At 45.0% G+C, this 25,740-nt stretch overlaps 1 protein-coding gene across 1 annotated transcript in view; it reads right to left on the bottom strand.

The window, feature by feature from the left end:
• The window catches only part of adam22 (ADAM metallopeptidase domain 22), a 473,836-nt gene that overhangs the window by 146,030 nt on the left and 302,066 nt on the right, over positions 1-25,740 (bottom strand). Inside the window, exon 15 of the mRNA XM_041183951.1 lies at positions 5,677-5,776. Coding sequence (XP_041039885.1) covers positions 5,677-5,776 — 100 coding nt within the window. The remainder of the gene's footprint in view (positions 1-5,676; positions 5,777-25,740) is intronic.

Below are 25,740 nucleotides of genomic sequence, written 5' to 3' on the forward strand. Positions count from 1 at the left end.
AGCAAGAGAAGAAATTGTGGAGGCACTGGCCACAATTCTCTAATCTTCCTTAGGCTTAGGAGTAACGCCAGAGGCCTGGAGAATTGCAAAGTTACACTCTTGTTCAAAAAAGTGGTTGATAAAAAAGGGTGTGAAGATAAACCCAGCAACTGCAAGTCAGTCAGTTTAACCTCAGTGGTGGGCTAACTTCTAGAAACAATAATCTGGGACAAAATTAATATCTTAAATTTGATAAGGAGGCAGTATTGAATAGGCTGTCTGTACTTAAAGTTCATAAGGAACCAGAACTGGATAAGATGCATCCAAGAATACTGAGGGAAGTTAGAGTGAAAATTGTGGAGACACTGGCCATAATTTTTCAGACTTCCTTAGACTCATGGGTGATGCCAGAGGATTGGGAAATTGCAAATATTACGCCCTTGTTCAGAAAAGGGTGTAAAGATGAGCTCAGCAAGTACCATAGAACCATAGAAAAGTTACAGCACAGAAGGAAGTCATTCAGCCCATCTTGTCCATGCCAGCCCGAGGACGCCCAGGTACCCTTTCTAATTCCATCTTCCTGCACCCGGCCCATAGCCCTGCAGCTTACAGCACGTTAGGTGCAGATCCAGTTACTTTTTAAAAGAGTTTAGATTTTCTGCCTCTACCACCAATTTAGGCAGCGAATTCCAGACACCCACTACCCTCTGCGTAAAAAAGTTCTTCCTCATGTCCCCCCTACACCTTCTGCCACTTATCTTGAATCTATGTCTCCTGGTTCTAGAATTCTCCAACAAGGGAAACAATTTTATCCTGTCCATTCTATCTATTCCCCTCAAAATTTTGTACACCTCAATCAAGTCACCTCTCAGCCTTCTTTGTTCTAAGGAAAATAACCCCAACCTATCCAATCTCTCCTCATAGCTACACCTTTCTAACCCTGGCAACATTCTTGTAAATGACAGGCCACATGGTTTAACCTTGGTGGCAGGGAATCTTCTAAAAATGAATGGTCACTTGGCCAAATGCAGGTTAATTAAGGAAAGGCAGCACAGATTTGTTAATGGAAGATTGTGCTTAACTTACTTGCTTAAATTTTTTAACAAAGTAACAAAGAAAGCTGATGAAGACAATGCTGTTGATGCTTTTGGACTTCCAAAAGGCTTTTGATATATTGCTACAGAACAGATTTGTGAGCAACGTTAGAGCTCTTGGAATAAAAGGGGCTGGAACAACATGGGGAAAAATTTCCCCCCATTGGAGGGGTGGGGGGGGTTGGGGGGGGGGGGGGGGGGGGGGGGGGGGGGGGTGCAGGAGTGGGTGCGGGCGGGCGTGCCTCCAATCAGGAGCGCACCGCCATTTTATGTGGGTGGGCCAATTAAGACCTGCCCAGCGTGCCGCCCACTTGGAAGCGCTATACGCTCCCTGTGCGGGCGAGGGGGGATTCCCTCAGCCGGGAGTGCGCACTAATCACCCTCAGGCTAGGTGCTGTCTCAGAGAGATTGGCATGGAATTAAAATTTGTCATACAAATGATAAAAAAATTTCCCTGACACGTCCCCTCATGTGACACTTTCACATGAGTTGGGACATGTCCATAATTTTTATTGAAACCTTTAATAAAAATTGAAATACCCTCATGAAACCTCATCCCAGCCGTGGATGTGGTTTCATGCTTTTTCCGAAGCCTGCCAAGGCGCCCAACCTGGCCGTCAACCTTAAGGTTGGACGGGCAGGTCCATTAATAACTTTAATTAGTTTTTCAATGGCTTCTATAGGCCGATGACAGGTCGGTGGGCACGCAGCTGACTCGGCTGCGCCCCTGCCAACCTGAAAATAGAAATGACGCGGGGTGACACCAGGAGTTCCACCCAACATCTTCCCACGTCATTTTACGAGTTGGCGAGCGTAGCCCCGCCCCCACTCGCCGACTGTAAGATTCTGCCCATGGAAAAGAAATTGGCTGAGGTTATTTTTTGGGCTGCTGGAAGATTTACAATGGAGTTCTCCAGGGGTGATGTTGGGACCCCTGCTCTTCCTGATATATATCAATGCCCTAGAACATGGTGTACAGGGCATAATTTTAAAATTTGCGAACGATACAAAAATTGGAAATATTGTGAACTGTAAGGAGGATAATGTAGAACTTCAGAAGGACATAGATTGGTGGAATAGGCAGAGAAGTGGCAGATTAAATTTAATGCAGAAGAGTGTGAAATGATTCATTTTTGTAGGAAGAATTTAAAGTGAATATATAAACTATGAAACCGATTGGTCCACCTGGCATCGACCTAGGCAACAGAAACGACAACAGCAATCTCAGCCCTGTCAACCCTGCAAAGTCCTCCTTAGTAACACCTGGGGGCTACTGCCAAAATTGGGAGAGCTGTCTCACAGACTAGTCAAGCAACAGCCTGACATAATCATCCTCACAGAATCACAAAATCACACAGTGCAGACGAGGCCCTTCGGCCCATCGAGTCTGCAACGACACGTGAGAAACACCCGACCTACCTACCTAATCCCATTTACCAGCACTTCGCCCAAAGCCTTGAATGTTATGACATGTCAAGTGCTCATCCAGGTACTTTTTAAAGGATGTGAGGCAACCCGCCTCCACCACCCTCCCAGGCAGTGCATTCCAGACCGTCACCACCCTCTGGGTAAAAAAAGTTCTTCCTCACATCCCCCTAAACCTCCTGCCCCTCACCTTGAACTTATGTCCCCTTGTGACTGATCCTTCAACTAAGAGGAACAGCTGCTTCCTATCCACCCTGTCCATGCCTCTCATAATCTTGTACACCTCGATCAGGTTGCCCCTCAGTCTTCTCTGCTCCAACAAAAACAACTCAAGTCTATCCAACCTCTCTTCATAACTTAAATGTTTCATCCCAGGCAACATCCTGGTGAATCTCCTCTGCACCCCCTCCAGTGCAATCACACTGACAGTGACCAGAACTGCACACAGTACTCCAGCTTGGCCTCATAAAGGTTCTATACAACTCCAACATGGCCTCCCTACTTTCGTAATCTATGCCTCGATTGATAAAGTGTCTCATCCGCCTTTTTCACCACCCCACTAACATACCCCTCCACCTTCAGAGATCTATGGACACACACACCAATGTCCCTTTGTTCCTCAGAACTTCCTAGTGTCATGCCGTTCATTGAATACTTCCTTGTCAAATTACTCTTTCCAAAGTGTATCATCTCACTTACTTTTTGGTGTTGGCTTTGCCAATGCCACCAAAATTTGGGTGGCACAGGGCTATTCTATGTTGACAGCCCTGTCAGAGGGAGGATTTAAAGTGAATGAAGGAATCTCAGGCCTAAAGTAGTAGTGCATAATGCATCATGTGGCTTTTAGGTATGTCAAATAAGTTGTGAATCTATTAAATGATACCCTCTATACTTATAAGTGCTTATACTCACCATCCTAATTTGGAAATATATCGCTGTTCCTCCACTGTCGCTCGGTCAAAATCCTGGAACTCCCTACCTAACAGCAATGTGGGTGCACCTACACCACATGGACTGCAGCGGTTCAAGAAGGCAGCTCACCACCAGCTTCTCAAGGGCAATTAGGGATGAGCAATAAACACTGGCCTTGCCAGCGAAGCCCACATCCCGTGAATGAATTAAAAAAATGTAAATAAGATAAAGTGTACAATTCTAAAAGAGCAAAGGAACCTAGATATATGTGTGCAGAAATCATTAAGGTGGCAGGACAGGTAGAGAGGGTGGTTAATAAAGCATACAGAATTGGCATTAGTGATGTTAAAGATGGTTATGTTAAATCTGTGTAAAACAGTGGTTCGGCCTGAAATGGATATTGCATCCAATCTGGGTGCCACCCTTTAAGAAGGATGTGAAGGCATTAAACAGTGCAGAAAAGATTCATGACAATGGTTCCAGGGATGAGGAACTTCAGTTAGGTAGATAGTTTTGGAGAAGTTTTGACTGTTCTCTTTGGTGGAGAGGAGGTTGAGAAGAGATTTGATAGAGGTATTCAAAATCATGAAGTGTCTAGAAAGAGTAGATTGGGAGAAACTGTTCCCATTGGTGGAAGGATCAAGAGCCAGAGGGCACAGATTTAAGATAACTGGCAAAAGAAACAATGGCAACATGAGGAAAAACTTTTTATGCAGTGAGCAGTTAGGGTCTTGAATGTATTGGCTGAGAGTGTGGTGGAGGCAGGTTCAACCAAGGTATTCAAGAGGGAATTGGATTATTATTTGAAAAGGAAGAATGTGCAGGGCTACGAGGAGAAGGTGGGGGAGTGGCACTAAGTAAATTGCTCCTTCAGAGAACCAGCACAGACAAGACAGACCAAATGCCCTTCTTCTGTGCTGCAATCATTCTATGGTTCCTTTGGCCCAGTAAAATTCTTCCCAGTGTCTCTCTATTAGCCTCTTCCATCTTATTGTATTCTTCTTCAGTAGATGTCCCAGTCCAAAACTGCACTGTTTGAAGATTTAACTCTGAATTGCAGCAAAAATCTTGGCAGACCGTCCAAAGTACTAAACAATTCATTATGTTGGTAAACTAACACTAAACTTCAGTTGCAACAGACAAAATTGCCTCCTCAATGTAGCAGTCCTGTCTGAGACAGCTTAATGGTACCAATACAATAATAATTTGGGAGAAATAGTTCAGAGTAGTTAGCTATGTTTATTTGACTTCAGGTGGGTTCCTGGCAGGAAAATTTTAGTGCAATGTTAAACCAGTAATTCCAAGGTAATGGGCATTACTGCTCCTTTTCTGTAAATAATAAAATTCCAACAGGGCAATTAGTAGAACTGCAAATTACCAAGAAATCTTTCCAGTATAGAAGTAGAAAGTTTAAGGAACAGGAAAAGACCATTCAACACATCAGTCTAACCTACTCTCATAGACTACCCCATCTTCTCACCAAATCCCTCAAATTCCTCTCCCTCCAGAAATGCTTTGAACCCATTTACACTGATCCACTTCAATGGGCTTCCCTGCTAGCTGATTCCCTAATTTGATTACCCTTTGGGTCAAAAGGCTTCTGACAACTTCCCTTCTTATTTCCAATGTTCAGTTTCTGTCTGTCATGATTTGAAATTTCTCACAATAATGAACAATTTATCTGTATTCTAATTGTCAATTATTTTCATTTGTTGCTTCAAAGTTTTTTTTTCCCAAAGAAAAGGAGCACAGCATCCTTCATCTTTCCTCATAACATCATTCCTGACACCCGCAATCATCCTTGTTGATCGGCTCTGCATCTTCTGAAGGTCAATAATATCTTCGCACAGATATGTTGCCAGACAGTCAAACTTCAAATATAAATAGTTGTAGTTCTGTGTATCTACAACTGTTTATTTATGAATAAAAGCAAAAAAAGTTAATGATTTCAGATCAAATTATTGTCCATGAAACGTAACATAAAATATAACAAAAAAAACTTTTAAATTTCATAGAATCATAGAATGATTACAGCACAGCCCGTCATGTCAATGCCAACTTTCTGAGAGCAACTCAGCTAGTCCCATTCTTTTACCTTCAGGCAGTGCTTTCTGATCCTAGCCTATTAATCTAATACTATTTTTAACTTCCTTAGTAAACCATGGATGGATCTTCCTGGCTAAGTTTGTATTTCTTACGAGGAAAAGATGAGCTAACAAACGCTACGGACCTTAGCAAAATGATGCATGCAATTCCTGATACTTACGCGGGTAGGTTTATTGAAGAGGCAGCTACCACCACCATTGTTCAAAAATTCCTGATAATCTTCTATGCTGCATTTAGAAAATTTCCGTGGAAGATAAAACCTGCAGATATTAGTAAGATATATTAATGTCTCAGGAAGGAAGCAGGAAGTAAAATACAATTATCATAGCTATTGATCCTCATAACAGAAATCAGTGGAAAACTTGAAGCACCTTTTCCATCTTTAGTGCTGGGACATAAAGCAACATAGAGGTGGAAAACATAAGAAAATAAAACACGTAGAATCACATGCCCAAAATCCAGTCCTCCTAATTTTCCAACCATTAACTTAAATAGAGGAAAAATGGGTTGACTATATTACAGGCAAGTGGTCTCATAAACAGCAAATGGGATGAATGATTAGTTGACCTGAAGAAGAGTCGTACAGACTCAAAACGTTAACTCTGTTTTTCTTTCCACAGATGTTGCCAGACCTGCTGAGCTTTTCCAGCATTTTTTGTTTTATTTTCCGATTTCCAGCATCCACAGTATTTTTAGTATTGTGGTTAAAAAAGGAATGTTGACTAAGGTACCAACATTAAAATATCAGCAGAACTACCTGTTCTTCTTCAATGGTTGATCATCAGTTTGAATAGCCTCGCAACAAGGATTAAATAAACAACAAATAAAAACAAAAAGCTTCTGCAGAATTAAATCTGCTGATCTATCTCTTCCATCACTCAGGAGACATCATGCAGCTAAAGTTACTGTGAATATCAATTGGAATTGTACTTAAAAATTTGAATGTGGGTGCACTGTGCAACGAGATTGAAAATCATCAAAGCAACTAATTACTGAACATTCATAGAACCACTTGTTATCTGGGAGAGAATAGCATATTTAACTATTGTACACTATAACCCTTTCATCATTGTTCAGTATTTGGAAAGAAAATAACAACCACTTAATCGCTTGTATTTTAGGACTAGAGATGTTAGATGAATGGAAAATAAACATAAAATTCTGTGATGAAGCAATTTAGCTGGATAAAGCAGTTAAAATAAAAGATGTCTAAAATATCCCCTTTTGATGTTAAGTAAAAAAAAACTCCGCTAAAAGACTAGTATAAGAAGCAGAACATGTACTTTTACGATAAATCACTGAACTAGACTAACAAATAAAGAATTAATAAAACCCAATAGATATCATAAAATGTGCAACACATGATATGTAAAAGGTAAAGCAATGCCTATGATATCCTTATCACAGATATCATTACTCGATCTAAAATGTCACTGAGAAAGATACACGGAGGTGGTTTTCTTGCTGAGCATTGCTTAAGCAGCCAGTTGGCTGAGTGTGCTTGCTGGCAATCCAATTATCCCATTGGGCCAAGCCTTGTTAGCAGTGGGCCAGGGGGACGTGAGCCGAAAACACATGTCCCAGTGTAGCCTCCCAGCCCCCATGATATTGTACAGCTCATCCGGCTGGGAGAAGGTAGGTTAGGGTGGGGCTGTTCAGGCTTTTTAAAATATTTGATATTTTATATCACGAGATGTGGATGTCACTGGCAAGGTCAACGTTTATTGTCTGTCCCTAATCACTGCGGTTCATGTGGTGTAGGTGCACCCACAGTGCTATTAGATAGGGATTTCCAGCATTTTGACCCAGCAATGATGAAGGAACGGCAATATATTTACAAATTAGGATGGTGTATACAAAAAAAACTAAGGCTATTGGTGAGTTCCCTACCGTATCCTCAATCCCTGACCTCGAGCACCTCCTGGGAATGTAAACCAGCTGGTAGAGTTTTTACTGAATTTGGCACAGGTCACAGAACCCTTGAGGCACCTACTTAAGAAAGACCAAGCATGTTGCTGGGACTCACATCAAGAGCAAATATTCACTCGCAACTCTCCATTGACATTCTGGCCGCTACGACCCAGCCCTGTCCACTGCCATTGCAGCAGATGCTTCATCTATAGGCCTCAGAGCGGTCCTCTTTCAGGAACAACTGGACGGAAGTCACTGACCGGTGTACTACACTTCCAGAGGCTATCAGATATGGAGACAAAATATGCCTTCATAAGAAATGGGAATGCGAGAAGTTTTCAGACTACAACATTGGCCTCAAGGTCACAATCGAAACAGACCATAACCACTAGTCTCCTTATTGGACGAGAAGGAGCTAGTAAAGATGCTTCACAGAATCCAGAGGTTTTGCCTATGCCTCATGAGGTTTGCCTACTAGACAGTATATGTTCCAGATAAGAATCAGACAACAGCAGATATATTTTCAAGGGCCACACTGGTCCTCCCAACAAAACAGGATGTCAACTTTGTTGAAGAACTGGAAGCTTACTCCCAATCAATGAGAAGACACCTGCCACTGACCACAAGTAAACTCCAACACGTCCATGAGGAGCAAATAGTGATGAGGAGTGTGTCTGCATCCGCAGATACTGCCAACAAAGATGGCCTCAGCTGAGACCAAACAGAGGTACCACAAAAACTTGGTTCAAGCAACAAAAGCACTTTGCGATTATAGGTGACATCCTAGTCTACGACAAACGGCTGGTCATCCCAGTCTGCCTGCCTTCAAAAAATATACCAAGGCCACTTGGACATCACTAAATGCAAAGCAGGGGTCCAATCCACTGTCTGGTGGCCAGGCACCTCCAAGGCGATCTAAGAGACCATCGAGAATTGCCAGGTTTGGTTGTTCCTTATACCGGTGCACTACCTCTTCAGATGTGTGGAAGTGAAGCAACTAAATACAATTACCACACAGGCAGGACCAGAGGGAACCCTTCATACCCATATAATTCCCTAACAGGCCTTGGGAAAGGCTGGGCAGAGACCTGTTTGTCTATAACAGCAAATTGTTCCTTATAGTGGTGCACTACTTCTCCAGATGAGTGGAGGTGAAACAACTAAATACGTCTACCATAGAGGCAGTAATTAAGGCGCTAAAAGAGATGTTTGCAAACCATAGCATCCCAGATGAGATCGTGTATGATAACAGCCCATAATTTTCCAATTAATACTTTGCACACTTCACCGCCATATCCCACTTCCACCACCGCGCCAGCTCCCCAAGATACCCACAGTCAAATGGAGAAGATGAAAGAGGGGTTCGCACAGTAAAAGCCCTTCTGAAAAAGAATGAGAATTTTCCCACAGCACTGCTCACACACAGGTCCACCCCCTTGCAACGTGGTCTGTATCAATCTGAACTCCTGATGGGCAGGAAACTACGCACACAACTTCTAATCCTGCCGACAAAAATAATGTGTTCTGTTGAAGGGTCATGAGGACTCGAAACGTCAACTCTTTTCTTTACCGCCAATGCTGCCAGACCTGCTGAGTTTTTCCAGGTAATTCTGTTTTTGTTTTAAAATAATGCTGGAGTTGGCAACCAAGGCTTCCTGCACATTCAAACAAGAAAGCAGTCGTACAGACAGAAGCAAGCTTGAACCTACAACAGAAGACGTTGCATCAGGCAGTTGCCTCAACTACAGAAAGCTGATAAGGTCTGGAGTAAAGACTTCGAGAGAGAAGGCACTGTCATTAGAAAGAATCAGGACCAATCTTGGCCCTACCAGATTGGCACTACCGAAGGCACAGTCAGGCAGTCTCCACCCTATTCTTAGACCGGTCGCTCCCGCTAAACAGAGAGTTATCGACAAAGATAGTCAGATGCCAGCTCAACCTCTAGACCAACAGAAAGAACCAACAATGACAAAGCCTACCACTCCTCTGACAGGATTGTGAACTAGATATTGAAGGGTTGTAAGGCCTCCAGAGCATCTGAATCTTTAAAATCAAGGACTTGAAGTGGGGAGATGGAATAGTGATAATGTGGTAATATTGATAGTGTAGTAATGGTGCTAATGTAGTAATAATAAGATGGTAACAACAATGTAAATGTATGGGACTGATAATAGTGTAAGACATGAAGTGAACTAGTATAACTCCAAATACACTGGATAAAAACTTTGGGAAAGATGTAGTATAATGGTCTGGCACACTGAGAATTAATGTGGGACTGAGTACAGTACTGCCCACAGTGATGTAGGAGGGCACATGATTCAGGGTCAGTATGCTGTTGAGTAGAGACGTGTATAGACCCAAGCATGGAGACAGCTCTGAGCTTGTACCCTTTACTGTAATCTGTAAATTGTTCTAGTAGTTAATAAAGACTTACAGTTAACCTACAGAAGACTATGGAGACTTCTTTTAGACAATGATCTGTAACCAACACTCTCCCAACATATACCTTGGAATGGAACTTGCAGGTGGCAGTGTCCTCATGTGTCTGACATCCTTCTCAATGATAAAGGTCATGGGTTTAGAAGACGCTGACAAAGAAGCCTTGATAAGATGCTGTAGTGCATTTAGTAGTTGGTACACATTCCAGCCACAGTGCGCTGGTGATGTAGGGAGTGAATGTGGTGCATGTTGGGGGTCTCATCAAGTGGGATGCTTTATCCTTGATGTTGCTGAACTTTTTGAGTATTGTTGGAGCTGCACTCCTCCGGACAAGTGGACAGTAATCAGTCACAATCCTTGTGCCTTGTAAATATTGGGAAGGCTTTGGGGAGCTAAGATGTGAGCAATTGCCACAAAATTCCCAAGACAATTTAGAGAGCAATCAGACTACTAATCTTCTGAAGGCTGGCGCTGCTTTCATAGCACTTCACAGAGCAGCCCCGCAACTATCCAGGCCAGAATGCATCCAGGTCAGGTACCTCTGCACTCTCCCCACTCCTTTGGTTTATAACATGCCATGTGGCATTCCTGAGGCCATCTGACCAGCCTGTCTGCATGTGCATTTAATGTTTGGGGCTCATCTTGACTCATTTCCACCCCACCAATGTTCTTCTCCTTAGGGTCTTGAAGGGTGAACAACTTATGAGGCTGAGGGGTAAAGGGATGAAAGGTTGAACTGAATGAACGCTAACTGATGCAATGTCCTTGTTGTTAATTTCAGCATCACCACCAGAGTGACCCGCATGTCGACACCGCAGCACCCCTTCACACCTGAGGGCCAACATGTGCAACTTGCAGCACATCATTTCAGCCAGCCAGGCACCAGCACAGACACACACACCTGGGTGGGGACTTTACCGCCGGCTAGTGTCCCAGGTCACAGTGGAGAGGGCACATTACAATCGCTGGAGGAGATGGTAGGGGCAGAGAGTTTTGATGGCGCCAGCAGCTGGAGGGCTGCAGGGGACAAGGCACATGCTGTGTCCGGCACAGATGACGTGCCTCTGGAGTTGTCCCCATTGCAGTAGCTGCAGGAAAGGTGGCAGGAAGTGCATTTGCATCTGGTAGGGTTGCATGAGCGAATGGTTCAGTTGCTCTCTGCGATGGAGTCTAGGCAGAGTGCACGTGAAGGTTTGGCCCTCCGGGCAGAGCATCAGGATTCCTTCAATGAGAGATTGGTGACTCTCATAGAGAAGGGCTTCCACCAAATAGATCAAAATTTGATTGGGTTATGCTCTGACCTGCAAGCCCTCACAGCGGTTCTGGCCACAGGTTGTGTTTTCCATTGTGGGAGATGTTGTGGACACCAAGCACTGGCACTCGGCGCCCATGCATCTGCAGTGAGCAGGGAGGTAGATTTGGACCTCACATCGGCGCAGCAGCTGCCTGTCATCGCTGCGAGCTCCTCTGAGGGCGCTCCGGAGTACTGTGTTGGCATGGATCACTTAGCACAACAGTTAGGAATGGTGTCCTCCCACGCTGCCCCAGACCTCAGAGTTCTTAGAGTGTGAGTGGCAAATGTCAATGAGGCAGCATCTAGGCAAGGGGGTGAGCCCTAGCTGCTTGGAATGAGTGTCTTGCGCCTCCAGGGTCACGAATCGGCTGAGTCCTGCGAGGTATTCCTCAGGCAGGGTTGGCCAGGCTTCAATGGCAAAGCAGGAACAGGGTGGAATAATCAATGCTCCTCTCTCCTTTCAGGAGAAGACAGTCCACAGTAATGCTGAGAGTTTGCAGACTGGAGGAGCGCCCCACCTTCTAATCCGGTCCAGATACGCGCAGAAGGCACTGGAGCTGGAGAGGCACCATGCACCTAGGTCAACCAGCCATGGTGAGGCTGAGGTGCTACGGGGAGGTAAGAGTGCAGTGCACTGAGGTCAGAATGTCTGTCATAGCAACCATTCCACTGTTGTCTCTATATTGATTTGAGCCTCCAACATGGAATCCCCATTGATAATGGAAAGATGAGGGCTCCCTGATCCAGGTGCCAGGCATGCACATTAACAGTGTAACAACTTCAACAAATCAAATGTCGTTGTTCTTCCTTTCAGCCTCACCAGAAGACTGTCAGGGTCAGGAGCCTGAAGGATCGTCGCTCACCCCAGAGGACACAGAGGATATAAACGCACCAGCGTCACACTCTCCCAACCAGGCAGGCACCAGTGCAGATGCCAGCACCTCGGTGGGCATTAGATCGTCAGCTAGTACCTCGATGCACATTGGTGAGGGCACTTCACGCTCACTTGAGGTGCAGGCGGAGGCAGTGAGTGCCCAGGGCACCGACAGTCAGAGGAATGCTGGGGACCAGGAACATGCTCAGTCAGTGGCTGTTGATGTGCCTCTGGAGTCGTCCCTGAGGCAGCAGGTGTGGGAGGTCCAGCAGGGTCTGTGGGAAGATCTGGCAGAGATACATGAGGGAATGTGTGCCATGGTCTCCGTTGTGGAGGAGTCCATGTGGAGCATGAGCAATGCAATGACCCTCATGGCCAAGCGCATTGCCTCCTCCATGGAGAGAGTGGCGATTCTCATGGAGAGGCTGCTCCCTGAGAACAATCAGGGATTCCTGCACTTGGACCTGCAAGCCCTCACACCGGCAATGACCTCAGGTGGTCAGTGTCAGTGTGGGAGGTGGATTGTATCCCAGTATCCCAGCTAGGTGCCCATCCATCAATGGTGAGCAGGGAGTTCCAAAGCGACCTGACGTTGATCCATGAGCTGCTTGTTGTCTCTGCGGGCTTCTCTCAGGGCACTCCGGAAGAGGGCAGCAGCTCCTCCCCCCATCTGCCAGCGACCATGGCACCTGATGAGGCTGCGACGGCTGGGGAGATGCCAGCCGTGGCACTGGCCACTACCTCCCAGGCGGGGCTATCACAGGCTCCACGAGCCAGAGGACGCCCGCTAAGGTCATCAAGGCCAACAGGACAACAGAGTGAGCAGGCTGTCTCAAATGCAAGGGGGGAGCACCTAGATGTAGCACCCATAAACGCAAATGTAAAGCACCTTAGGCACAACACGGGCTTATCACTGGTGTTTTTTGTAACCCCACGTTTAAGTTATTTATAAGTAGGTGTGATAGAGAACACCTTTCCATTTAATTTGATTTATGTATGTGAGGCACCGCACCAGTAAATGTGTTTGTTTTCAACAAATCTCTGGGTGCTTTATTACTTCTGCAGGTGAAGGGTTACCCATGATGTTATGGGTGACTTGTTTGTCATTGAGTTTTATTGAAATGGCACATAGTACACATTGTTCACCAAGCAAATGTTCCTGTCAGGTATCAAGTATGGAGCCTGCAGCCCTGGCATGTGGTGGTGGTTCATCTTTGGTAAGTTAGCTGAAGGAGCGTTGGATAAAAGCCTCCAGGGTATCCCTGCCTCCCTGGAGGTTGCCCAAGTCAGCATCTATCCCCTCAATGTTCTCCTGAGCCTGCTCGTCCTCGGACTCACTACTGAACTCATCGTCTATTGCCAGAGCAGCTGTGTCAACAACTTCTCCCTCCACTTCGTTCCCCCTTTCCAGCACCAGATTGTGGGGAGCGCAGCATGCAGCCACTATCAATGACACATGATCTGGGGGGTATTGCAGTGCACCCCCAGAGCAGTCCAGGCATCGGAAGTGCATTTTGAGAAGACCGATGGTTCTCTTTACACCACCCTTGTGGAGATATGGCTCCTATTGTACCACTGCTCAGCCTCTGTTCTTGATGAAGGAGAGGTGTCATGAGCCACCTTCTGAGGGGATAGCTCTTGTCACCCACCAACCAGCCATCCAGACGTGCTGGAGCACTAAAGAGCTCCGGCTCCTGGGAGTGTCTCAGGATGTAAGCATCATGGGAGCTGCCTGGGTACCTTGCACAGACGTGTAGAATCTGCATCCTGTGATCACACATTATCTGCACGTTCATGGAGTGGAAGCCCTTCCTGTTGATGAAGGCACCCGGCTCACCCACTGGCACCTTGAGGGCCACATGTGTGCAGTCAAATGCACCCTGGACTTGGGGGAACCCAGCAATCGCTGCAAAGCCTCTGGCTCGCTGTGTCTAGCTGGCCTCGTCCATGCGGTAGTGAATGAAAGTCAATGTGCGCCTGAACAGAACATCTGTCACCAGCTTGACTCAAAGAGCTGATTGGGAGACTCCACAAAGATCACCCCTCAACCCCTGGAAAGAGCCGAAGGCATAGACGTTGAGGGCCACTGTGACCTTCAGCACCACTGGCATGGGGTGTCCACCCACACAGTTGGAGCTGATCCTAAGGCCGATCATCTGACAGATGGAGGTCACACTATCCCTCTTTTGGCACTGCACCTCAGACATATTGAGGTAGCTGCATCGCCACCTGTAAACCCTGGCAGCAGGATAGTGGTATCTCCTGTGGCCCCTTCCGCCTTGGACTTCCTGTTGGCCCTGCACCCCTTGTACCTGCGCCTCTCCTCCCACAGGATGCTCCCCTGGAGGTTGAATAGGGACATCAGGCCTCCTCCCCCTTCTGGTCCTCTCTTCCTCCTCAAAGGAGGTGCCTCCAGTGGAGACCACAATCCTCATTCCCAGGGTAAGGGAAGACTGTCTGGTACCTGGAAGGACCCAAGTGGTATGACTCCTCCGAAATCCTGAACTGTTATTTCTGTCAAAAGCAGCTCTGAAGCGAAATGAAGTTGTCCTGTTCACGCAAGCAAGTAGCAGTAAGTAATAATCTAAAGTTCTAACAACTCGCATTAGCGAGTCCACTCACCCCTCTTATCCCACCCGTGGATGAGGTTTTTGAAAATGTGCCCCCCTGCCTGCCTGTTGCACCCGTGCGACGCCCTGAAAATTGCACAGGCTGCGCAAAATGATAGTCAATTGGTGCCTCAAGGGACTTAACTGGCCTGTTAATTAATGGTGGGCTCGCCTCCATCCTCATAGCGCCTGCCTACTGAAATACCACAATGGTGCGCAGTGATATTGGGACGCATGCCTGACGTCGAGCATCATTTCACGTTCTGGCATGTCGGGCCCATCCCCGCACACCGAATGTAAAATTCTGGCCTGTGATTCTAATCCTAGCTAGAGATTCTGGAGGGTATAACTGTACGTGAAGAAGGATAGAATGTTAATGAATTTGTTACTTACATTAATTCTTACATGTAAATTGAGTTATTTGAAGACTAGATAATACCATATTAAATAGTTATGCTAATTAGACCTAATTTATATTTACTGATTAGGCAAATTGCAAAATCATCCTCGTCTAAATAAAATTTACAGATTTTAGGTAAAAGTGATGTCACCTTGATATGCTTTCAGGTTTATTTCTTTCATATTCAAATGTACCTTATTACCATCCCTTGTTGTTAACAGATTGATGACATACTTGTGATTTCCTGCAAATGAACAACACAAACAATGTCTCCCTCATTAGCGACAGATTTGCAATGATTTTGTTGCCATTTCTGAGATATTTATTCTCACAACTCTACACACTGCATTGATGTGAAAGACTATTGCTTCAATGAACTTTGTGGCAATAAACCAGATTTGACACTGACACTTCTGCTCAGGCGGCTCACTTTAGCTGAGGAGTCCTAAAACAGCAATTCGGCCCCTCAATAAACTCACATGGAGCACAGCTCTGTTATATCAAATGATTTGTTCCTGTGCTGTAAAATATTATTTAAATCATTAATGTATGCACAGGTAAGCCATCTTTATGAAAATCAACTTTTTCAGCATTTAAGCATATCACTATTGTATCCTATTTTCCATAAATAATCCTTAATTTTAACTGGGGGCATAACAGGATATCAGGCAGTTGAAGGCTATTACCAGAGAGCAGGCACTAAGGTAAGTCAGGGATGTGGGTTGGGAGGCAGTCACTGTTGGTGCACACAAATATGCTTGCTCAATGCAATAGCCCCTGTGCCTCTTCTGGCTCTCCATGCATCCAATGCCAGCTCCCTGGGATATGCAACATTTAACATGAGGTGCATTATCAACAATTAAATATGGGTCAACATCCAAATGATGTAATTAGACCCCGACTAGTAAATATTTAAGAGACCCTGTCTGCATGGGCCTCAAAAGCATTGCACTTAATTCTCAAAATGTAATAATGTAGAATCTTGAGTACATAGGGGAGAATTTTTCCAAAGACGGGTGGGTTGGACGGCCATTTTACGTGGGCGGGCCAATTAAGGCCCACCCAGCGTAATGCGCAGCTGGCAGCACTACCTGTGCTGGCGGGGGTAGGAGGGAGAGTTGAGGCCTGCGCTCTTTCATGTGACAGTGTCACATGAGCTGGGACATGTTTGTGAAGTTTGGAAAATTAATTAACTTATTTTATAAAAGCTTCAGGAAACCTCATCCTGCTCATGGATGATGTTTCCTGAAAAACGCAAAGGCTGCTTGGTTGGACCTTAAGGTTGGACAGGCAGCATCCTTATCTTGGTTAACTACTTTCTTAATGGCCTTTTTGGTAGCATGCAGCCGCCTCCAGTGCATGCCCGCCGAACGAAATATCGAGACAGTGCGCAATCCCATCGGGACGCACACCGATGTCATCACGCATCATTTTACACATCGCTGTGTCAGGCCCACCCCTGCATGCCAACTGGAGGATTCAGCCCATTATTTAGGCTGACATTTCAATGAAATACTAAGGGAGAGCCACATTCTTGGTGGTGCCATCTTTCAGAAAAGACATTAAACCAAAGACCCATCTGTCCTCTCAATGGACGGAATAGATCTCACAGTAGTACTTTGGAAAAGAGCAGGGGAGTTTTCCCTGGTGTTCTAGCCAATATTTATCCCTCAATCAATACCATCATGTTTAATCAAATTGCTGAAGATGATTGAAGGAGTCACATGCTCTATGGATAAAGGGGAACCAGTGTATATATTGTACTTAGATTTCCAGAAGGCATTTGATAAAATACTGCATCAAAGGTTATTGCAGAAAGTCAAAGCTCATGGTGTAGGAGTAACATATTGGTATGGAGAGAAGATTGGCTAGCTAACAGGAAACAGAGAGTGGGTATAAATGGGCCATTTTCTGGTTGGAAGGATGTAGGGTGGTGTCCATAGGGATCAGTGTTGGGGCCTCAACATTTTACAACTTAAATAAATGACTTGGATGACCAGACTAAAGGTATGGTTGCTAAATCTGCCAATGACACAAAGATAGATAGGAAAGTAAGTTGTGAAGAGGACAGAAGGAGGCTATAAAGGGATATAGATAGGTTAAGTGAGTGGACAGAGATCTGGCAAATGTGGGAAATGTGAAATTGTTCATTTTGGCAGGAAGAATAAAAAAGAAGCTTATTATCTAAATGATGAGAGATTGGAGAGCTCTGAGATGCAGAGAGATCTAGGGGTCCTAATGCATGAATCACAAAAGGCCAGTATGCAGATCAAGCAAGTAATTAGGAAAGCTAATAGAATGTTATTGTTTATTGCGAGAAAAGTCGAATATCAAAGTAGGGAGGTTATGTTTCAGTTGTACAGGACACTGATGAGACCACAACTGGAGTACTGTGTAAATTATTGGTCTCCTTATCTAAAGAAGGATGTAAATGCATTAGAAGCAGTTCAGAGAAGGTTTACTAGAATAATACCTGGAATAGGCCCATTGTCTTATGAGGAAAGGTTTGACAGGCTAGGCTTGTATCCACTGAAGTTTAGTAGAGTAAGAGGCAACTTGATTGAAACCTTTAAGATCCTGAGGGGTCTTGACAAGGTGAAAGTGGTGAGGATGTTTCCTCTCGTGGGAGAATCTAGAACTAGGAGTCATTGTTTGAAAATAAGGCGTTGGCCCTTTAGAAAGAGTTGAGGAGAAATATTTTCTCTCAAGGGTAGTCTTTGGAATTCCCTTCCTCAAAAAGCAGTGGAAGCAGTGGGAGGAATTTTACGACCCCATCGTGGCAGAGCCGTAAAATGCGCCAAGCCATTCAAAAGTCCATTGGCTTTGGTGGGACCGTAAAATCCCGCCAGCATAAAATTCCGCCCAGAGTCTTTGAATAATTTAAGACTGAGGTAGATAGATACTTGATAAACAAAGGGGTGAAAGGTTATCAGGTGTTTGCAATCAGATCAGCCACTGATCTTATTGAATGGCAGAGCAGGGTCGAAGGGCCATTTGGCTTATTCCTGCTCATAATTCTTATGTTTGCATGTTTGTACATAAGTACATATTAAAACCAGATGATCTAGTTATTTATTTCAGTGCAGTTTGTGGAAACTTGCTGTGTGCAAATTGGCTGCCTTGCTTTCTACTATAACAGTGACAACATGTCAAATGTCTATAAAACTTGCCTTTCACCTTGGAATTATTTAGTGCTTTGTACCTCAACAATAGATGTTCTAAACTAACACTGGGGAATGGAAGACAAGAACAATGTAAACTTTGTGCTCATAAGAAAAAAGAATAATGGACCACATTTAGCCTTCAAGGTTGGACTCTAATTACCATAATTACGCAATGCAGTGTTTTGGGTCTTCAGCTATAAGCTTACCAAAGAAGCAGCTGCAATGTGCAGTACACCTATAAATCTTAAAAGGGAGGTCATAACTTTCTGCAGCAAGGAGGTTTGAAACAATAAATTATTGAAAAACAAAGAGGGAAGCACCTGAAAAGAGCGCCATCATACAAAGCTAAAGTTGCTCTGCTCCTTTTTGAATTGGGCAAATGACAGTTTCTGTGTTTGGCATGGAGAGGCACCTGGCTAATCTGCTGGCGCCTTGATGGCCACGTGTGTGCAGTTGATTGCACCCTGAATGCGGGTGAACCCAGGAATCGCTGCAAACCCTATGGCTCGCTCAGCCTGGCTGACCTCATCCGTACGGAAATGAATAAATTAGCCACCTGAACAGAGCTTCTGTCACCAGCTTGATGCAACTGTGGCAGCTGGTTGGGACACTCCACAAAGATCCCCCATTGACCCCAGGAAAGAGCCTGGGGCATAGAAGTTGAGAGACAATGTGACCTTCAGATCCACTGGCATGGGGTGTCCACCCACACAGTTGGAGGTGATCTCGGACCCAATCATATGACAAATGGAGGTCACAGTCTCTCTGGAGAGCCAGAGCCTCCTTCGGCATTGCATCTCAGACATATTGAGGTAGCTGCATCGCTGCCTGTAAATCCTGGCAGCAGGATAGTGGCATCTTCTGTGGCCCCTTGTGCCTTGGACTTCCTGTTGGCCCTGTGCCCCTTGTGCCTGCGCCTCTCCTCTCACAGGTCGTTCCCCTGAAAGCTACATTGGGACACCTGGCCTCCTCTCCCTTCTGCGACTCTCTACCTCCTCAGAGGGGATACCTCCAACGGAGACCACAATCCCCATTACCAGCGTTACAGAAAGCTGTCTGATACCTGGAAGGGTTCACATGGTCAAAATCCTCTGGGGCTTTGGAGACACTAATGATTCCTGAAATGAAGCCTGGAAATGCTAAGAATGAAGTCGAACTTAGATGAAGCTGTCAAGTTCAAATAAGCAAACAGCAGCAAACCACCTCCCAAACTACTGACAATGGCAATGCTGCTGACCCTTTTTATCCTGCCCTTAGATGAGGTTTAACACAATCTGGGCTGCCCACCTGCCCGTTTTGCCCATGCGAGGAGCGCAAAATCACACAGGCATCGTAAAACCTGGATCATTTGGGTTTTTAATGGCCTTAAGTGGTCTCTCAATTGATCTCGGACACGGCTCCAACACCCGCATGCGCCCGCTGATCTGAAGATTGCACGCATGCACGATGACATCAAGATGCTTGCCCAACATCATCTCATGCGATTTTATGCTCCATCAGGTAAGGTCTGTCACCTGTCCCTGTCCTTTTAGCCAAAGAGCAGGGAGATGTTAAAAATGAGTTTTAAAAATTTTCATTGTTTTTTTAACCACTGTTGGATCCCTCATCCCACCTGGGAATATTTCACTTTCATTAATTGATTATTGGGTTTAACAGCCCTCTTAATTGTTGGCAGGCGTGCTGCCAACTCCCATGCGCATCCGCTGACCAAACTATCACGCACTATTTCACGCTCGTGTGTGTCAGGTGTGTGCCTGCATGCCGAGCTGAAAATCCTGTCCTATGTGTTAGAGAAGAGATGGTTGAGAAGAGATTCAATGTATTCAAAAGCATGAGTGGTCTAGCCAAAGCAGATATAGAAATAAACTGCTCTATTAGCGGTAGGATTGAGAAACCAGGGGCACTGGTTTAAGTCCATTGTTAAGGGCAACAAGAGGAAAAGGTTTTTTACATACTGAGTGGTTAGGGTCTGGAATGAATTCGCTGAAAGTGCGCTGGACACTGAGACAATGGGACATTCAAAAGGGAATTGGATAGGTACCAGGAAAGAAAATATTTACAGGATTACGGGAAAAGGGTATGGGAGCCAGTGGAGCTGAGTGGTGATTGCTGTGAGCTGGAATAGACACAACAGGCTGATTGGCCTCCTTCTGTGCTGTAATTATTCTATAATTCATTCTTTATACAATGGCCAGTTCAATGTAAATGTTATGGGGGGGGGGGGGTGCGACAAGTTAAATCATGGCAAAGTGAGAATGCTCAAAAGAGGTGGAAATCTTAGACAAGTCAATGCTGAAAGTCATAGTGCAGGAGTAGTCAAAAATAATGCAGCAGGGAACAGAATGAAAATATTGCCTACCAGGAGACAAGGGAGATCTTTCAAAGTGTTTGTTTAGTGTAACTCTGAAAGGTAGGATCTAAAGCTAAGGAAATGAATTGCAAAGAGATGAAAGTTGGTTTAGCTTTGCTGGGCATTGTGAGGTTGGGGATGAAAGTGACTGTCAGAAAATTTGAAGAGGAGTGTGTTCTCAGGAAATATTAGCAAATATTTGTAGTCAAGAATGTATACTGTTGTGGGGAAGCAGTGTAGGAAGGCTGAGAGTGACTTTGGTGGAACATGCTGGCAACTAGTTGTATGTGAATGTCTGCACACAGCTCTGGAACTGGAAGAAAAAATATTAACAGGATTATGGGGAAAGGGTGTGGGGGCCGGCAGAGCTGAGCAATGAGCTGGAATGTATATGACAGGCTGCTTGGCCTCCTTCTGTGCTGTAATCATTCTATGATTCATTCTCTGGACAATGGCTGTATGAATGTAAATGTTATTTGACAGAGGGTTATCAAGTTAAATGACGGCAGAGTGAGTATGCATAAAGGAGGTGGAAGACTTAGACAAGTCAATGCTGAAAATCATAGTAGTGCAGGAGTAGTCAGAAATAAAGCAGCAGTGAACACAATGAAAATATTGGCTGCCTGGAGACCAAAGAGCTTTTTCAAAGTATTTGTTTAGTGTAACTCTGAAAGATGGCATCTAAAGCTAAGGAAATGTTTTAATTACAAAGAGATCAAAGTTAGTTTGACTTTGCAGGACACCGAGAGGTTTGGGATGAAAGTGACTGCCGGAAAATTTGAAGAGGAGCATGTTTGAAGGAAATATTAGCAAAATATTTGTAGTCGTGTGTATACTGCTGTGGGGAAGCAGTGTAGGAAGGCTGAGAACGACTGTGGTGGGACATGCTAGCAACTAGTTGTATGTGAATGTCCGCACGCAGCTCAGAAAGAAAGATGACCTTCGGTGAAAGAGAAAGGTAGCCACACAGGATGAATTGCATTGTAGGCTGCATGGAATGTGCAAGCTTGCAGGTGAGCTGTGTGGCACAGCAGAAGGGGGCTGGGCCCATAACCCAGAAGTCAATGGATCGACAATGTTCTCTGGGAGGGCAAAGTTGGCTCCTTTGCAAATCATTTAATTCCTCTCAGCACGCAATGCTACAAACTTGGCAGATTGGAAACAAAAGGTAAAGTAATGGCTACAGGTGTTACACATAATTCTAGTCCTCTGTTTCTGAAGTACTAACAGTCATATATGATGGCTCAGGAGAAAATGCTACATAAGTGGGTTTTTCACAAGCTGGGGGCACTCTTAGCACAGAAGTTCAATGGTAAACAGGTTTGCAACATTTGTTTTTGAACTGATTTTGCAGAGTAATTCCATTGACACACAAAACTGTTCATGACCACGAAACATGTACAGCAGAATTTGATGGTGCAACAGAGGCAAACAGCATGGCTGACTTACTATGTGAGTGCTTAGAATTTGTCTTTCCCAATGAAGAATTTGCTGCCAAAGTGGATGGAGATGAGATTCTGTTTGGGTAAAAACTGATGAAGAGAATGAATTAGAAAGGCTCCTATGTTAAAACTTGATAAGTCACCAGGGCCGGATGGGATACATAGGAGGGTGCTGAGGGAGTAAGGCTGGCAATGGCGCAGCTACTGGCCAAAATCTTCCAATTGTTCTCAGCTTTGGGTTTGCTGCCTGAGGACTTCAGTTACAAGAACAGTTTGGAGGAGCATATATTAATCTCCTTCATGAAGGGAAGGTTGAGAACAGATTTGACATCAATGTTTAAAACCATGAGTGGTCAGGCCAGTCTAGATATAGAGAGAAACTGTTCCATTGGCTGAGGGATTCAGAAACAGGGGACACTGTTAATTGTTAAAAGTGAAAAGAAGAAAAGCTTTTTTATGTAGTGAATGGTTGGGAACTGGAATGCATTCCCTGAGACTGCATTGGACACAGACACAATGGGATTTCAAAAGGGAATTGGATAGGAACTGGAAGAAAAAATATTAACAGGATTATGGGGAAAGGTGTGAGGGCCGGCAGAGCTGAGCAGTGAGCTGGAATGTATATGACAGGCTGATTGACCTCCTTCTGTGCTGTAATCATTCTATGATTCATTCTCTGGACAATGGCTGTATGAATGTAAATGTTATTCGACAGAGGGGTATCATGTTAAATGATGGCAGAGTGAGTATGCATAAAGGAGGTGGAAGACTTAGACAAGTCAATGCTGAAAATCATAGTAGTGCAGAAGTAGTCAGAAATAAAGCAGCAGTGAACACAATGAAAATATTGTCAGCCTGGAGACCAATGAGCTTTTTCAAAGTATTTGTTTAGTCTGAAAGGTGGTATTTAAAGCTAAGGGCATGTTCCAATTGGAAATTGATGAAAGAGATGGTTTAGCTTTGCAGGGCATTGTGAGGTTTGGGGTGAAAGTGACTATCAAAAAGATTGAAGAGGAGTGTGGTTGCAGGGAATACTAGCATTTTAAAAAATCATTCATGGGGTTTGGGCTTCGCTGGCCAGGTCAGAATTTATTGCCTATCTCTAATTACCCTTGGGCAGTTGCCTTCTTGAACCGCTGCAGTCCATGTGGCGTAGGTACACCAACAATGCTGTTAAGGAGGGAGTTCCAGGATTTTGACCCAGCAACAGTGAAGGAACGGCGATATATTTCCAAGTCTGGATGGTGGATGGCTTGGAGGAGAACTTCCAGGTGGTGGTGTTTGCATCTATCTGTTGCTCTTGCCCTTCTAGATGGTAGCGGTCGTGGGTTTGGAGGTTGCTGTCTAAAGAGCCTTGGGGAGTTCCTGGAATGCATCGTGTAGATGGTGCCCACAGCTGTTACTGTTCGTCAGTGATGGAAGGAGTGAATGTTTGTGGACTGGGTGCCAACCAAGTAGGTTGCTTTGTCCTGAATGGTGTCAAGCTTCTTGATTGTTGTTGGAGGTGCACTCATCCAGGCAAACCCATCATACTCCTAACCTGTACCTTGTAGATGGTGGACAGGCTTTGGGGAGACAGGAGGTGAGTGACTCGCCCACTGGATTCCTATCCTCTGACCTGCTCTTGTAGTGACAGTACTTGTATGGCTAGTCCAGTTCAGTCTCGGGTCAATGGCAACCTCCAGGATGTTGATAGTGGGGGATTCAGTGACAGTAATGCCATTGAATGTCAAGGGGCGATGGCTAGATTCTCTCTTGTTGGAGATGGTCATTGCCTGGAACTTGTGTGGCACAAATGTTACTTGCCACTTGTCAGCCCACGCCTGGATATTGTCCAGTTCTTGCTGCATTTGACCATGGCTACTTCAGTATCTGGGAGTTGTGAATGGTGCTGAACATTGTGCAAGCGTTAGCGAACATCGCCACTTCTGACCTTATGATGGAAGGAAGGTCATTAATGGAGCAGCTGAAAATATTTACGTCTAGGATACCACACTGAGAAATTCCTGCAGTGATGCCCTGGAACAACCACAACCATCTTCCTATGTGCTATGACTCCAATCATTGGAGAGTTTCCCCTTATTCCCATGGCAGCTAGGGCTCGCTGATGCCACAGTCGGTTAAATGCTGCCTTGATGTCAAGGGGAGTCACTCTCACCTCACCTCTGGAGTTCAGCTCTTTAGTCCATATTTGAACCAAAGCTGTAATGAGGTCAGGAGCTGAGTGACACTGGCAGAACCCAAACTGAGCGTCAGTGAGTAGATTATTGCTAAGCAAGTGCCTAGGTTATGCTAAGCAAGTGCCGCTTGATAGCACTGATGATGACCCCTTCCATCAAGAGTTGTTAATCAAGAGTAGACTGATGGAACAGTAATTGGCAGGGTTGGATTTGTCCTACTTTTTGCGTATAGGACATGCCTGGGCAATTTTCCACATTGTCAGGTAGATGCCAATGTTGTAGCTGTACTGGAATAGCTTGGCTAGGGGTGTGACAATTTCTGGAGCACAAGTCTTCAGGATTATTGCCAGAATATTGTCAGGGCCTATAGCCTTTGCAGCATCCAGTGCATTCAGCTGTTTCTTGATATCACATGGAGTGAATTGAATTGGCTGAAGACTGGCATCTGTGATGCTGGGCTCCTCCGAAAGAGGCCGAGATGAATTGTCCACTTGGCACTTCTGGCTGGAGACTGTTGCGAATGCTTCAGCCTTATCTTTTGCACTGATGTGCTGGACTCCCCACCCCCCTCATCATTGAGGATGGGGATATTTGTGGAGCCTCCTCCTCCAATGAGTTGTTTAATTGTCCACCACATTCACGACTAGGTGTGACAGTACTGCAGAGCTCAGATCTGATCTGTTGGTTGTGGAATCACTTAGCTCTAACATTTGCTGCTTCCGCTATTTAGCACGCAAGTAGTCCTGCGCTGTAGCTTCATATGGTTGATATGTTTTTTTTAGTATGCCTGTTGCTGCTCCTGGCATGCCCTCCTGCACTCTTCATTGAAGTAAGGTTGATGACCTGGCTTGGTGGTAATGATAGAGTAGGGGATACGTCAGGCCATAAGATTATAGATTGTGCTTGTGTACAATTCTGCTGCTGCTGATGGCCTACAGCGTGCCATGGTTACCCAGTCTTGAGTTGCTGGATCTGTTTGAAATCCATCCCATATAGCATGGTGGTAGTGTCACATAACACGAAGGAGGGGAGGTGATGGTGTAGTGGTGTTGTTCCTGGACTAGTAATCCAGAAACACAGGGTAATGCTCTGGGGACCCAAGTTTGAATCCTGCCATGGCAGATGGTGGAATTTGAATTCAATAAGTATCTGGGATGATTATTGTAAAAACCCATCTGGTTCACTAATGCCCTTTAGGGAAGGAAATCTGCTGCCCTTACCTTGTGACTCCAGAACCACAGCAATGTGGTTGACTCTTAAATGCTTCTGAAGTGGGGATGGGTAATAAATAATGCTCAAATCCCATGAACAAATAAAAAAAATTGTAGTTAGAGAGTATAGTGTTGTGGGGAAGTAGTGGAGGAAGAGTGACTTTGGTGGCAACTAGTTGTATGTGTATTTCTGCACATAACTCAGAAAGAAAGGTGACCTTCAGTGAAAGAGAAAGGTGGCCACACAGGATCAATTGAATTGTATGCCACATGGAATGCAAAAATTTGCAGGTGAACAGAATGGTGCAGCAGAACTGTGCTGGGCCAGTAACTGAGAGATATTGCCCATC

This window comes from Carcharodon carcharias, chromosome 3, assembly GCF_017639515.1.
Source record: "Carcharodon carcharias isolate sCarCar2 chromosome 3, sCarCar2.pri, whole genome shotgun sequence".
In the NCBI taxonomy this organism is placed as follows: domain Eukaryota; kingdom Metazoa; phylum Chordata; class Chondrichthyes; order Lamniformes; family Lamnidae; genus Carcharodon; species Carcharodon carcharias.